The sequence below is a fragment of the Salvelinus sp. IW2-2015 genome, linkage group LG30 (genome assembly GCF_002910315.2).
Source record: "Salvelinus sp. IW2-2015 linkage group LG30, ASM291031v2, whole genome shotgun sequence".
Taxonomy (NCBI): Eukaryota; Metazoa; Chordata; class Actinopteri; order Salmoniformes; family Salmonidae; genus Salvelinus; species Salvelinus sp. IW2-2015.
Window position 1 is genome coordinate 23077995 of NC_036869.1, and position 15055 is coordinate 23093049.

Consider the following 15055-nt stretch of genomic DNA (forward strand, 5'->3'; position numbering starts at 1 on the left):
GTGATTCTGCAGCAACAGACCTCTGTAGCCCCAGCTGTGAATGTGTCCTTTCTTTTCGTGATGTGGATGTCCTTGAATCCCCCTTCACAAACTGTCAAACGTCAAGTCACTGGAGAAGGTGCCTATTTCTGGAAGCCAATAATCTCCCTTCAGGTGTCCTTGGTCGAACGTTTGATCTCAACTCTTAATAAACATTTTGAGTTGAATTTCAGAATGTCCTATTCAAGCCATGTGGAATTATGTGAGATCTGATACAGACGCTAAAGCACAGGCTTCGTCTTCATCGGATATCCAACCAAGGCAGCATAGGGTAATTAGTTTTAGTCGAATAAGCGGGAGCATTATGTTTTGAGCTTTGCCCGGAGCCATGCTCATTGCTCCAGAGTGTATGAAATAAAAAGGTGAAAACAGCATGAATTAAATCCTGTTTGAATTATCAAATGGCAAATTTTAAAGCTGTTGATCAGATGATGCCAGGAATAAGACACGAGGGCTGTTTAGAAGGGTCAAGTTATTCTCACGGCTTTTCAAGGGGGCTAATTGAGATGCCTGACTGCATACCAGACATTATTGTGACTTATTGAAGTAGTATTATTAAGCAATAAGGCACGAGGGCCTGTGGTATATGGCCAATGTACTACGGCTGAGGGCTGTTCTTATGCACGACGCATCGCGGAGTGCCTGGACACAGCCCCTAGCCGTGGTATATTGGCCATATACCACAAACCCCTGAGGTGCCTTATTGCTATTATAAACTGTCTACCAACGTAAATAGAGCAGTAAAAATAAATGTTTTGTCATACCCGTGGTATACGGTCTGATATACCACGGCTATCAGCCAATCAGTATTCAGGTCTCGAACCATCCAGTTTATAAAATATTTAATATTGCCTAGAACAAATTCAATCTCATCCAGAATAAGGATCCATATTACTTCTACATACTAGGGATGGCAAAAAGAAAGGAAACACCAACAGAAAGTGTCTCAGGGCTCAGACACACCAATATCATTTGCTGGCAGAGAGTACTTAGCACTCTGTTCAGAGATGCTAGCTTTAATTTGCGAACTGGGTGCACATCGATTTTTACACGTGGAATCAAGTGAAAATGTCAAGTCACACGTCTATAGCGGGTGGTAGCAAAAACACAGCTTGCTGAACGATGTGTGTGACTTTAATAGGGCGTCGGGCCAGAATAGCTTCGTTGCGCCTTGGCATAAATTCTACACGTGTCAGGAACTGTTTAGTTGAAAGTGGTGAAAAACGCTGTCAGGCGCCACGCTAGAATCTCCCGCAAGTGTTCAATTGGGTTCAGATCTGGTGACAAAGGCTGCGTTTACACAGGCAGCCCAATTCTGATCTTTTTTCCACTAATTGGTCTTTTGACCAATCACATCAGATCCTTTCACATCAGATCTTTTTCAGAGTGGATCTGATTGGTCAAAAGACCAATTTAGTGATTTAAAAAAACAAATATATTTTTAACCCTAGGATAAGCCCCAGGCTTTTGTTCCTCCCAGCAACTGCAATAATCCTTACTGTCCCATAGTAGTCATGTTTAATAACTTCCAGCAGTTATGAAGTACATATTCAGAGTACTGCCCTGTCATATTATCTCCATTCACCTTAATCAGATCCCCCACCAGCTCCCTCAAATGTATGAGACTATTATTTTAGCCAAGAACATCCACTCGATCACTGTAATTAGCATCAGTGTAATTACATGGTCACGGTTAAATGCTTGAATGGCAATGGATAGACATTAGTGCCCTCTCTTTAGAGCCTATATTGAAGCGTACGTTGACCCCCTTGATTGAAATGCAGAGATGGTGTTATTTAAATGGCATCTGTAGAGCATTGTTGATGAGGACGGGAGACCGTCGTTCCTCTGTTGCAAATGGGTCGGACTGTGTTGTGCTGCTTGATCTCGTTTGCCAAAACAAGCGTGGCTCATTCATCAACTGAATGGAAACTGCCACCCCTCCAACTCCAAACCAGGGACCTTTTTTGAACAGAACACCAGCTTTGAATCTTTGATTAGCATTGGCAGTCTTTTGGGGTTACCTTTTTAGACCGAGCACAAGAACCACCTGGTCTTCGCTAAGTAAGGATTAGTGTGCAAGTAGCTCATGTTAGCGACTTAGCGTCTTTTTCGCCATTGGAAACAGGTGCATATTTGCATATAAACATAACCGCTCGGCACTGCCAGATCCACCTCTGTTCATTACAGCTAGCTAATTATGTACAATGACGGCAAAGCTTGTATAAATCAAGACCCATAATTGCTGCTCTAAATGTGTCGCAGATTCTAAACTGAGACGTTTTGAAAGGAAAAGATATGCCGCTGATGTAGAAGGAATCACTGGGAGGGGAGGGTTTTAACAGACAGCTGGGTACAGGTGTTTCATTATGAATGGCCTACGTGAACACAGCCTTCTCTTGAGAGAGCAGAGGAGCTGTTCACTGGAGATGTTCACTGTTTTAAGTGTCCCATTTGACATTTGTTAGTGTGGATGTGTCTCCTTCTGCCTCCTCACTCAAGCGACTTTTCAGGTGCTTGAAAAATAGTGTAGGCCTTAAGTGATTGACAGAAACTCATGTCACGGTGCTCAAATGAGGCCATTACCGTTCCGAGAAATGACTCTTTCTCGAGCTAAACTCGCATGAATAGATTCAGCATTCCGCACTCCATCGTTTATGATCGTGCCCATTTGTTTCAGTTAATCACTATAAAGGACTCCAGGAGTCCAGACAATGCTGCTATATTCGGTTCCGTTGCTAATGAAATGTTCTTATTTTCTCCTTGGAGCGTTACCATGGAGACTGGAGACTTTGGTATATACTATCAAATTGTATCTCACTGAATAATAGGTTGAGATGCTGAGTTGCTCTTGAAGTAAAGTTTTACCAGTCAGTCACAATGATATCCACAATTGGTCTAGCTTTGTCTAGACGAAAGAGGTTGTACCGTTTGTAGACATCAGGCTGGACAAAGCAGGCTCTGCCAATTAATCGGTTAATGAAATGAGACGGGCTTATTGGCGTGTCTGGCCTCAGAGGGCAGTTTACTGTCTTGTAAAACAAAAGGGTGAGTCACCTTTTCCATGGTTGGTGTTTGGATAACAGGCTGTCTCTGGGCCGCAGTGAAATGTCTGCCATTTTAGCTAATCGCACAGACACTGTTGCCCCCCCCCCTCCCCATCATTGAGAGTTTAGGTTAAAGATCAAGCTTTCCATCAATCTGAAAGTGTGTCTTAGATGATGTTTTAGTGAGTTGTAGAATATGAACACAGACACTATTGTAAAGTTCAGTAGTTTACAAGCCCTTACACAGGGAGTTTGGGATCGACATAAACAAACCTGATGTACTACAATTGTCAGGCCCTGACCCTGTAACAGAATACACAGCACATTGGCTGATAATGTGTCAGACACACATTGGATGTCAATCTGAAAAGTGACATGCGACACATAATGACACACATTTTGTGATGACTGCCTACATATTGAACTGACCACTAACTCGTATAATGACGATGATTCTCCCATTGTGACGATGATGGTTATCGGATAATGAACATTTTGATTCGCTCCTTTTGTGTCTCCGTAGCATCCGACGCCAAAGAGCAGCGGTTCTGGATGAACCAACTCCAAGCGTGCGCCAGACGCCACTCCGACAGCAGTGCCAAGGTATGTACAACGCACGTGCACACACACACACACACACACACACACACACACACACACACACACACACACACACACACACACACACTGCAGTCACTACTAAGGTCTAGCTCCTGGAATATGTCCCTCAGGAAGAGCAGTGCAGTGACAGGGAAGCCATGACTTTCCCTTGCAATTTTTTTTTTTCAAATTTAACCTTTATTTAACCTTTTTTATTTAACTAGGCAAGTCAGTTAAGAACAAATTCTTAGTTACAATGACGGCCTACACCGGCCAAGCCCGGACGGCGCTGGGCAAATTGTGCGCCGCCCTATGGGACTCCCAATCACGGTCGGTTGTGATACAGCCTGGATATTAGAGACTGATATACCGCTGAGTTTACAAATCTCATCGCAGGTATTTCCCACTTCTGTAAGCACAGCTCCGATTGATTGAATTACTTGGGTTCAGGCACCTTTTGAGGAAATTAAATTGCTGTAAATATGGCTTTTGACAGATGGCTTGAATGGACAACTATGGTATTAGTGTAGGGGTCGATAGTGGGAGAAGTGAAGTAGTTTGAGAGAAAGTAGCTTTGTGGTTGTGAGATTTTGTTGCAAACCCTTGTTGTTGGGTGCACTGTTGGCACACTGAAACGGCAAATGCTCTTTCCTATAGTGGTTGGATTTTGGAATTGTTTAGCTTTCATGCAGTCTCAATGCACACAGGAGGCACAGTAGATAACGTTCATAGCCTTCAGAAAGTATTCATACCCTTTGACTTATTACACATTTAGTTATTTTACAGCCTAAATTGAAAATATTAAAAAAAAATCTCCCACCCATCTACACACAATACCCCATAATGACAAAGTGAAAACATGTTTTTAGAAATGTTACCAAATTTATTCAAAATGAAATACAGAAATATCTCATTTATCTGAGTCAATACATGTTAGAATCACCTTTCTGGGTAAGTCTCTAAGAGATTTTCATACCTGGATTGTACAATATTTGCACATTATTCTTCAAAAAATGATTTGAGCTCTGTCAAGTTGGTTGTTGATCATTGGTAGACAGCCATTTTCAAGTCTTTCCATAGATTTTCAAGCCAATTTTAAGTCAAAACTTTAACTAGGCCACTCAGGAACATTCAATGTCATCTTGGTAAGCTACTCCAGTGTATATTTGGCCTTGTGTTTTAGGTGATTGTCCTGCTGAAAAGTGAATTTGTCTCCCAGTGTCTGTTGGAAAGCAGACTGAACCAGGTTTTCTAGGATTTTGGCTGTGCTAAGCTCTATTCCATTTTTTTATTTAAAAAAAACTCCCTAGCCCTTGCCGATGACAAGCATACCCATAACATGATGCAGCCACCACCATGCTTGACAATATGAACAGTGATACTCAGTGATGTATTGGATTTTCCCCAAACATAACACTTTGTATTCAGGACATTTTTTGCAGTTTTACTTTAGTGCCTCATTGCAATCAGGATACATGTTTTGGAGTATTTTTTAAATATTCTGTACTGGCTTCCTTTTCACTCTGTCATTTAGGTTAGTATTGTGGAGCTACAATGTTGTTTATCCATCCTATCACAACCATTAAACTCAAACTGTTTTAAATTCACCATTGGTGAAATCCCTGAGCGGTTTCCTTCTGTCTTCCTGGCAACTGAATTTGACATTTTAGTAATTTAGCAGACGCTCTTATCCAGAGTGACATTTAGGGTTAAGTGCCTTGCTCAAGGGCAAGACAGATTTTTTCTCTCTCACCTAGTCTGCTTGGGGATTCAAACCAGCAACCTTTTGGTTACTGGCTCAACGCTCTTAACCGCTAGGCTACCTGCCGCTCAGGATTTCGGAAGGACGCCTGTATCGTTGTAGTGACTGGGTGTATTGATACACCATCCAGGGTGTGATTATTAACTTCCCATGCTCAAAGGGATATTCAATGTCTGCTTTTTTTGTTTTTTACCCATCTACCTACAAGTGCCCTTCTTTGCTGGGGATTGGAAAACCTCCCTGGTCTTTGTGGTTGAATCTGTTTGAAAATCACTGCTCGACTGAGGGACTTTACAATTATCTGTATGTGTGGGGTACAGAGATGAGGTAGTCATTCAAAAATCACGTTTAACACTATTCTTGCACACAGAGTGAGTCCACGCAACTTATTATGTGATTTATTTGTACTCCTGAACTTATTTAGGCTTGCCATAACAAAGGGGTTGAAATAATTATTCACTCAAGCTATTCCAGCTTTTCATTTTTAATTAATTTGTAAATATTTCTAAAAACATAATTCCGCTTTTGACATTATGGGGAATTGTTTTGCGGCCAGTTACACAAAATCTCAATGTAATCCATTTTAAATTAAGGCTGTAACACAACAAAATGTGGAAAAAGTCAAGGGGTGTGAATACTTTATAGAGGCTCTGTATACCAGATGAGTAATTCTAGTGTAGACACGAATGCTTACCATCACCTCGGAGAGTGATCCTCTCTATTAGATCCCACCTTGTCTTGGCACCGCTCGTACACTTGCTCCTCCCTCCTCTACCCCTCTGACTCTCCTGCTATCTTCTCCAATAGGGCTCTGCGGCTGCTACAGTAGGACTTATGGGAGTCAGCTATTTCCTTTAAAAAAAATTGTGTCATCCCTGATCCTCTGTCTGTTTGAGAGTGAGGGGTAACCTGGGTACGTGCCACCTGGCAATAGCTTCGAAGTGGAACCCTTCCAAACCTATGAACTCTTTTTATTTCTGAAGTTTTTGTGTGGGAAAGTCCGATTCAAGTCGAGGTCTTGTTGAATCAGGACTGCCACCTGAGCGTTTCGTAAAAAAAAAAAATTACTGCAGCATATTGTGTTGTCTGTATTAAAATGTTTTTTTTCCTTTTGTAGGTAAATTTGTTCCAGCAAATGGCCAATTCTTCAGCATACTATATTTTGCTCTTTCTCTTGCTTTCATTCGCTCGCTATCTCTCCTTTGCTTTCTCTCTCCCTCTCCCACCATCTCCCCATGTCTACAGACTGATTTGTGTGAGTGCGCACCGCAGCAGTCTACAAACAATGCTCTCTCTGTCTGCATCTCCTCGCGCTCCCCTATTATGCATCAGCCCCATTTCCTCCACCCCTGCCTCGTGGCACAATAACTCTCATAAATATTGTTCCTGTTTCCTGTCAAAAAAGACAATCGAAACACGTTTCCTTATGTAAATGAGTTTGTGTTAATCCATTGCCAATGTAGACTTGATTTGGAGAGTGAATAGAATTTGGGGCGGTATGGCTGGTTATGGACTCCTGCTCTCTTGGTATAATAGATAAGAGGGTAGCAGACCATGCATTCACCATCTCTGGAGCTCCTGTACAGCCCTATTGTTGGTCTCTGCTGGCTATGCACTGTGTCTGTCCGGGGGTACATTGAAGCCAGTCTCCATGTGACAGTGGAGTATCAGCCTCATTATGGAGTTACCCCATCCTCTGGATCTCTGCTGTGGGCCTTGACAGCCTGGTTTGGAAGTCACTGGGTTGTGAAGGGAACAGTGAAGATTTAGAACCTACTGTATAGTAGTGTGGCGACCCAGTTCATTTTAACAGTGGACGGAAGAAACTTAATCCGTTTTGCATCTGGGTCATGTTCATTAGGGCACATTTAGTTTTGTAATGGGAAAACAAAAATGAGCTTTTCTTATTAGACAAGTTCAGGTTATATCTTTCCACTTCCCCAGCTACTGAACACGACCCTGTACTGAGTTCTATGTTTTTTTGTGTGTGTTTGGCCTTAGGTCTGGAAGTTTAAGGGATCGGATGAGAACCTGAGTGCGGAGGGAACGACGGGAGGCAGCCAGGAGGGGCTGGTGAGTCAAGATGCACCCGTCCACACCTGAGCTACTACCCTGTACCAACAACTCTCCCTGTACAAATAACTGATCCAGCACAAACACACAAATAGACATAAATACACTTATAGGGTTGTCCATGTCTTCATCTCTCGTTGTGTCCTGGTTCTCACTTTCTGCAATCCTCCATATATTTGAAAGTGTAGAAACAGCCTTTATGTTCTTGAATACCAGCTTGAAAACTTTCATTGCAAACTCTCACACACAGCGCATTAGCTATTCACTTTTTCAAAAAGTGCTGCACAGTTGACTAGACAGAAGTCCAATTATACTCCTTAACTTGGATCAGTAAGGGGAAGGCTCCCATAAGAAGAGGAGTTTTTTTTTCCTCGTGTCAAAAGCGGGTGAGCTTTTTTGGGTTCCTGTACCGTGACAGACAACCGTAGTAGTCTAATCGTGTCTAAGCCTCCCATTCTGCCTCAGAGATCAGTATCACATCTCCTCCAAAGTCTAAGATGTATTCCTAGCTTAGCATAAACAATCTACAATAGCCTGAGCACTGAAATACACTTGGGGAATGAGGGAATTTCTGTTCTATAGTTTTTATTATTGCCAATGCTGGGTGTACAACTGATAAGTAAACTGCACTTTCCTCAGTTTAGCTGCTTATTGACGCTTTCGGTAGAGATTTAAACTTTGTATTCAAAAAGCTGTCACGCATTTCAATCAATTTCTTTCAATGTGTCGGTCACCAGTTACAAATGGCAATCCTTTCTCTGGTGTATTGACAATGACTTTCTTTGTACAGTAGTTGGTTCGTGTAAGGAAGAAAGGCATCTCTTATTGCCCGAGGCTACGTTTTGTACCACACTGTAGTGGAAGAGCGGATTCTACTGTGTTATAAAATAACTCTCATTTGATGTTTGAAATTCCTCTCACCCCGGCTCTTTTGTGGAAGTAATTCCCTACAGAACCCTTAGAATAGAATTTATTTTGATACAGGAGTGGTTTTCTCAGGCGGGTATTCGGTACCAGTCTCTCTTTCAGGTTCTTCTTAACCGGCCCAGCTCAGCCCCACTGTAGATACATTAGATACATTACAGTAGATTATTTCTGTCTTTTTGATACCGTCTCCTGACCTATGTGGTGCCCACCACCCACGTTCTGTGATGGAGGGCCAAGTCAGCCTAAGCAGTAAGGGCACACCTGTGAGGGGCAGACGTGCTTGTTGGGACGAGGGGAATGGAGCATGTTGAAATACTGCTGAGGCTGTGTAAGTGGAGAGTGATTGCATTATGTGTACAGTGTATGTAGATTCAGTCACTCAAGTGTTTCCTAATAGGGAAAGGCATGAACCAAGCGGTGGTAAATCTTTACCCTTCCCAAATTGGAGAACTAATGGAATACAGAAATTGGAGCGTTTCATTAGTACACTTTTTTTTTTTGTACCCTCTGAAAGGTAGAACAAGTAGCATAGTTCACAAGCTTGAATCATTTTTGCAGGATTCATAAGTTAGCCTTACTAGCAGATTGTAACAGGCTAATGTGTTGCTCCATTAGCCATTACAGGATAGGTGATGTTGGGAGAAGCATAGAGAATTTTCGACCAACCTTAAATTGGCGATACTATATTTGTTCTCGATTCAGCCAAACATGTACCTTCAAAAATGTCAGTATCCATTTGTAGGTGCTTTGTTTGCATTTTGAAAATGCTACATTTTTATGTGTATGCCTCCATCTTGTTTATTTAAAAATCTTATATCATTGATTGACACAGGTGAGTGACATGCGGCGCCTTGGGGTAGACCCACCTTTTTTATTTATTTTATTTTACCAGGTAAGTTGACTGAGAACACGTTCTCATTTGCAGCAACGACCTGGGGAATAGTTACAGGGGAGAGGAGGGGGATGAATGAGCCAATTGTAAACTGGGGATTATTAGGTGACCGTGATGGTTGAGGGCCAGATTGGGAATTTAGCCAGGACACCGGGGTTAACACCCCTACTCTTACGATAAGTGCCATGGGATCTTTAATGACCTCAGAGAGTCAGGACACCCGTTTAACGTCCCATCCGAAAGACGGCACCCTACACAGAGCAGTGTCCCCAATCACTGACCTGGGGCATTGGGATCTTTGTTTAGACCAGAGGAAAGAGTGCCTCCTACTGGCCCTCCAACACCACTTCCAGCAGCACCTGGTCTCCCATCCAGGGACTGACCAGGACCAACCCTGCTTAGCTTCAGAAGCAAGCCAGCAGTGGTATGCAGGGTGGTATGCTGCTGGCCACCTGTCTCAATCAATGAGGAAAGATTTGTACACATTGTTGGATTACTTCATGGAGAAAAAAAAAGAAGCATTTTAATAACGGAGCATTTTATAATTTCAAATGAAACGCCTGCAACTGGACACAACATTTTTAGAAGATGCATGTTTGGCCGAATCAAGAACTAAGATTGTATGGCCAAGTTAAGGTTGGTCAAATTCTCTGTGCTACTCCACAAACAGTACCTATCCTGTAATGGCTAATGGAGCATCACATTAGCCCGTTAAAATCTGCTAGCTAACGTAAGCCATGCATGACAGTAACTTTTCCTCTCCCAGCTTCAGTGATACAGGTGGTTCTCTCTCTCTCTCTTTCTCTGGGTTCGGTACTCGTCCTCATTTGCTCCCTCTCTCCGTCTCCATGACTCTGCCATCTTCTCACTGTTGCAGTTTTTCTGAAATGCCTGCAGCTCTGTGCCAGTTTTAGAGAGGAGAGACCTGAGCTGCTATTGGACACATCTAAATGCTGAGTGTTCCCCCATCTGATTTACTCACTGCTGTAGCTTCATGGCCCTGTTCTCACAGAAAGCTGCCGTCTCGTGATTTGAAACGTTGTTAGGGTGAGAATTTGAATGATACACATACATACTTGCAGCCATTGGAAATAAAGTATCCTGCACTTTCCTGCAGTGTCACAATGTGCCTTATTCCGTTTGTGACTATTATGGCTCTGTGGTCCTGGGAGTGAGAGTTGCTGCTTCCAAAATGGAAGCCGAGTTGTTTCTCCTCCGGTGAGCAGTGCTCAGGGAGAGAGTCGTTTATTTGATCTATTTATCTATCTTGCCTCTGCTCTCTCTCTCTCGACTGTGCTGTGCTGTGCCCAGACCTCTGGTATCCAGGGTGGAGGTGCGCGGTCTCTCTGGAACTGCTGTAAATTGATGGAGGGTGAGGACGGGTTCCGACTGAGAGACATGGCAGACAGTATACAGAGGGCAGGGAAATGGAGAGACGGAGAGAGGGAGGGAAGGCGAAAGAAGGAAGGAGATAACCGGATTTGATTTTGTTGGTGGTGTAGAGCTATAAAGAAGACGGAAGGCAAAGGTCCACTTTTTAAGTTTGGTTGGTGGCTTCTTACATTTCTGTTCGTTCACCTCTACGTACCTTATTTGCTCTTGTCAGGAGGGAAGTAACCTGAAGCTAATTTAGGAGTTGAGTTCACTGGAAAGGTGGTAGCTTTTGCTCTGGTTTTGTTTGGGGTTTGTAATAACAGGGAGGCCCAGGCTAAGGTTTAGTCACGGTTCTCCTCATACGACTGAAATGTGGACCCTTTTAAGGAAACCACAAGGTGCAGTCTTCGGTTTGCTGCCCGTCGTCAGGCATTGGTTGCAACATGGCTTTCATATAGTACCCAAGCTTATTCAAGAAGGCTAAACCCCCTTTTTTTCTGGTTTGACTCACAAACCATAGGATACAGGGGAATGTTAGAAGATGAAAATAGAAGTAGGAAGTAGTTGAGTGGTGTGGCAGTTCACATATCCCTCCTCGCTCTTTTTTGTTGTTGTCTTTCTCTCTCAGGGCTCGTCGTCTTCCGGTCGGTCCCGTAGCGTCTCCCTCCTCCCACCAGCCTCCTCATCGCCTGGTATCCAGAGGCACTTGGCGTGTCCGGGCACACCGAGCAACATCGTGACCATCACCCACCACAAGTCCCCAGCCGCTGCTCGACGGGCCAAGAACCAGTATCCCGGCCGACTACTGGAGGTCAAAGAGGTGGGCTGAACCTGAAACTGTCCCTCTGGCTGTATTGATAATTCTTTGTCGTAGGCGCTAGGGAGACTGCCAAATTCATCACAATGTCTGACAGATTGGAGTCATGGAGTTTGGATTTTTAAATGTACTATTTACACAATAGGGAATATTTCTGTTCAAATTGACCACAACATTGACCCCAACAACTATTATTTTAATACTGCACCATATTTCTTGTACTATGTGTTCAGTGTTTCTGCCTACTCTCAGGTTGGCCATTGGTGCAATGAGTTCAGCAACAATTTATTTTGGCCTGGCTTCTGACCCTATCAACATTGACTGCACTGCGCTCTATGTCTGTAGCTTTAGCTGGCTTGGCGTTTCTCTGTATATATCCATACTGCTTAAAATGGCATGCGACAAAGGGGAAAGCTAGCTCAAAGGCTAGCTCAGCGTTTCCATAACTCGCTCCTGGGGACCCCCAAGGGTCGTTTTGTTTTTTAACCCTAGAACTACACAGCTGATTCAAATAATGACACCATCAAGCTTTGATTATTTGATTCAGCTGTGTAGTTCTAGGGTTAAAAAAAACAAAACCTGCACCCCTTGGGGTCCCCAGGACCGAGTTTGGAAAACGCTGCGCAAGCTGATGGTGTGCCTAATGGAGTGAAGTCTGAACTGGAGAGGTGGTGTGTCTGAAGAGGATGAAAGGGCATTATACCGGTAATTCCAGTTTTTGCTAAAATGGTTGAGTAACCAATTGCGGAATTTGGCATTGATTTGCATGGACATTTTGGAGTAGTACTTTCATGACTGAGAACCCCGCCGATTGCCATTAGTCATCCTCCAAAACGCACTCTGTACTTTGTTATTTTTGTTAATTTATTATGTCTTTTCCCTGAATTAGTTCAGGGAAAATAGTTTTTTGTCATTGTTCTGGAGGCAGCTCTGCATAGTGATCCCTAGCTGGCACAGCCACAAAGTCATAAAATCTGATTTTAAACCGAACCTTATCCACACTGCTAACCCTAATGCCTAACCCTAACCTTAAATTAAGACCAAAAAGCACATTTTTGTTTTCATGACTTTTTACAATATAGCCAATTTTGCAGCTGGCCTATCTATCTAAGGAGAAACCGCTTAGTTCTGCCTCCAGGACAAGACTCGTGACAGGCATGGTGTATGGAGTGTTGGCAGTGGACACACTTGTGTGCTGTACCATTGCCTCCGTCGGACATTGCCTTCCAGGAATGAGTGGAGGGCAGAACATTAGTTCCATTAGTTACTGATAAATCTACATTGTTCTACATGGCACAAGTAACACAATTTCCCCCCCATTCACTCTCTGAGACACTGGGTAAAGGACATGAATCAGAATGTATCATTCCTATTGTAGCTACCGGACACTGTATCAATGCACAGGTATGAGAGCCAACAGCAAAGGTTGCTCTCTTTGAGGCTCTGCTTCTGGAACAAGGTGGCTTTGTACAGTTTCTCAGAAACCTGGAACTCTAAAAGGGCATTGGTGAATAGTACACTGGCTAGCAGGTTAGCAAATAAGTAATGTAAAACATTTTTTGCTGAGGAATTGGATCACCTAAGACGATAGGGACTCAGCTAGTTAATATGAACAGAGGGGAGTAAGGAGCCATGGCACCTCATGGAAACTATAGCTCTCGAATTTGTCCTCAAAGGCATAGTGTTCAAACAACACTGTGGCAGGTTGTTAGTGCTGAACGATTTAGTGTTTTTTTTGTTGTTGGTCGTTTCAGTTCTATTATTAAAAAATAACCACGGTTTTCGGTTTTGATGTATAAAAAAATGCACTATGCATTATGTGGGTTTTATGCTGTAACAACACAGAATAAAATAATTAATAAACGTCCCATGATGGTAGTGACTGCCCATTACTGCTTATTATTTAGTCACATTACTATATTATTATATTTCAGTTTTGTACATTACATTTTGTTTTATTTGATGGCTTTATTTTTTCATTCCAAGTCATCTCAGAATAGGCAGCAGCTCTATAGAGATGTCTGACAAAATCACTATTTTAGTAGTTCTTCAAAGTAAATAAGGCATACTTTTTATGACAGCTGAATACCAACTATCAATCACTTAGATCATGTATCTTCAGGTAGAGATACCTCGCGAAGCAACAGCTGCTCTCTTTATCACCTCGCGATTGCGCGTTCTTTTTAGCAAGCGTAAAAGAAACAGACCGGACAAATACACTGCTCAAAAAAATAAAGGGAACACTTAAACAACACAATGTAACTCCAAGTCAATCACACTTCTGTGAAATCAAACTGTCCACTTAGGAAAGCAACACTGATTGACAATAAATTTCACATGCTGTTGTGCAAATGGAATAGACAAAAGGTGGAAATTATAGGCAATTAGCAAGACACCCTCAATAAAGGAGTGATTCTGCAGGTGGTGACCACAGACCACTTCTCAGTTCCTATGCTTCCTGGCTGATGTTTTGTCACTTTTGAATGCTGGCGGTGCTCTCACTCTAGTGGTAGCATGAGACGGAGTCTACAACCCACACAAGTGGCTCAGGTAGTGCGCTCATCCAGGATGGCACATCAATGCGAGCTGTGGCAAGAAGGTTTGCTGTGTCTGTCAGCGTAGTGTCCAGAGCATGGAGGCGCTACCAGGAGACAGGCCAGTACATCAGGAGACGTGGAGGAGGCCGTAGGAGGGCAACAACCCAGCAGCAGGACCGCTACCTCTGCCTTTGAGCAGGAGGAGCACTGCCAGAGCCCTGCAAAATGACCTCCAGCAGGCCACAAATGTGCATGTGTCTGCTCAAACGATCAGAAAACAGACTCCATGAGGGTGGTATGAGGGCCCGACGTCCACAGGTGGGGTTGTGCTTACAGCCCAACACCGTGCAGGACGTTTGGCATTTGCCAGAGAACACCAAGATTGGCAAATTCGCCACTGGCGCCCTAATGCTTTTCACAGATGAAAGCAGGTTCACACTGAGCACATGAGCACATGTGACAGACGTGACAGAGTCTGGAGACGCAGTGGAGAACGTTTCGCTGCCTGCAACATCCTCCAGCATGACCGGTTTGGCGGTGGTCAGTCATTGTGTGGGGTGGCATTTCTTTGTGGGGCCGCACAGCCCTCCATGTGCTCGCCAGAGGTAGCCTGCCTGCCATTAGGTACCAAGATGAGATCCTCAGAGCCCTTGTGAGACCATATGCTGACACATGCACATTTGTGGCCTGCTGGAGGTCATTTTGCAGGGCTCTGGCAGTGCTCCTCCTGCTCAAAGGCGGAGGTAGCGGTCCTGCTGCTGGGTTGTTGCCCTCCTACGGCCTCCTCCACGTCTCCTGATGTACTGGCCTGTCTCCTGGTAGCGCCTCCATGCTCTGGACACTACGCTGACAGACACAGCAAACCTTCTTGCCACAGCTCGCATTGATGTGCCATCCTGGATGAGCTGCACTACCTGAGCCACTTGTGTGGGTTGTAGACTCTGTCTCAGCTACCACTAGAGTGAGAGCACCGCCAGCATTCAAAAG

General features: G+C 43.7%; 1 protein-coding gene across 2 annotated transcripts in view; it reads left to right on the top strand.

Moving 5' to 3' along the window:
* Positions 1-15055, top strand: part of LOC111955376 (oxysterol-binding protein-related protein 10) — an 88653-nt gene that overhangs the window by 13926 nt on the left and 59672 nt on the right. For both annotated transcript variants that reach the window (XM_023975602.2, XM_023975603.2), the window contains exons 3-5: positions 3610-3689; positions 7450-7521; positions 11343-11534. In XM_023975602.2, coding sequence (XP_023831370.1) covers positions 3610-3689; positions 7450-7521; positions 11343-11534 — 344 coding nt within the window. The remainder of the gene's footprint in view (positions 1-3609; positions 3690-7449; positions 7522-11342; positions 11535-15055) is intronic.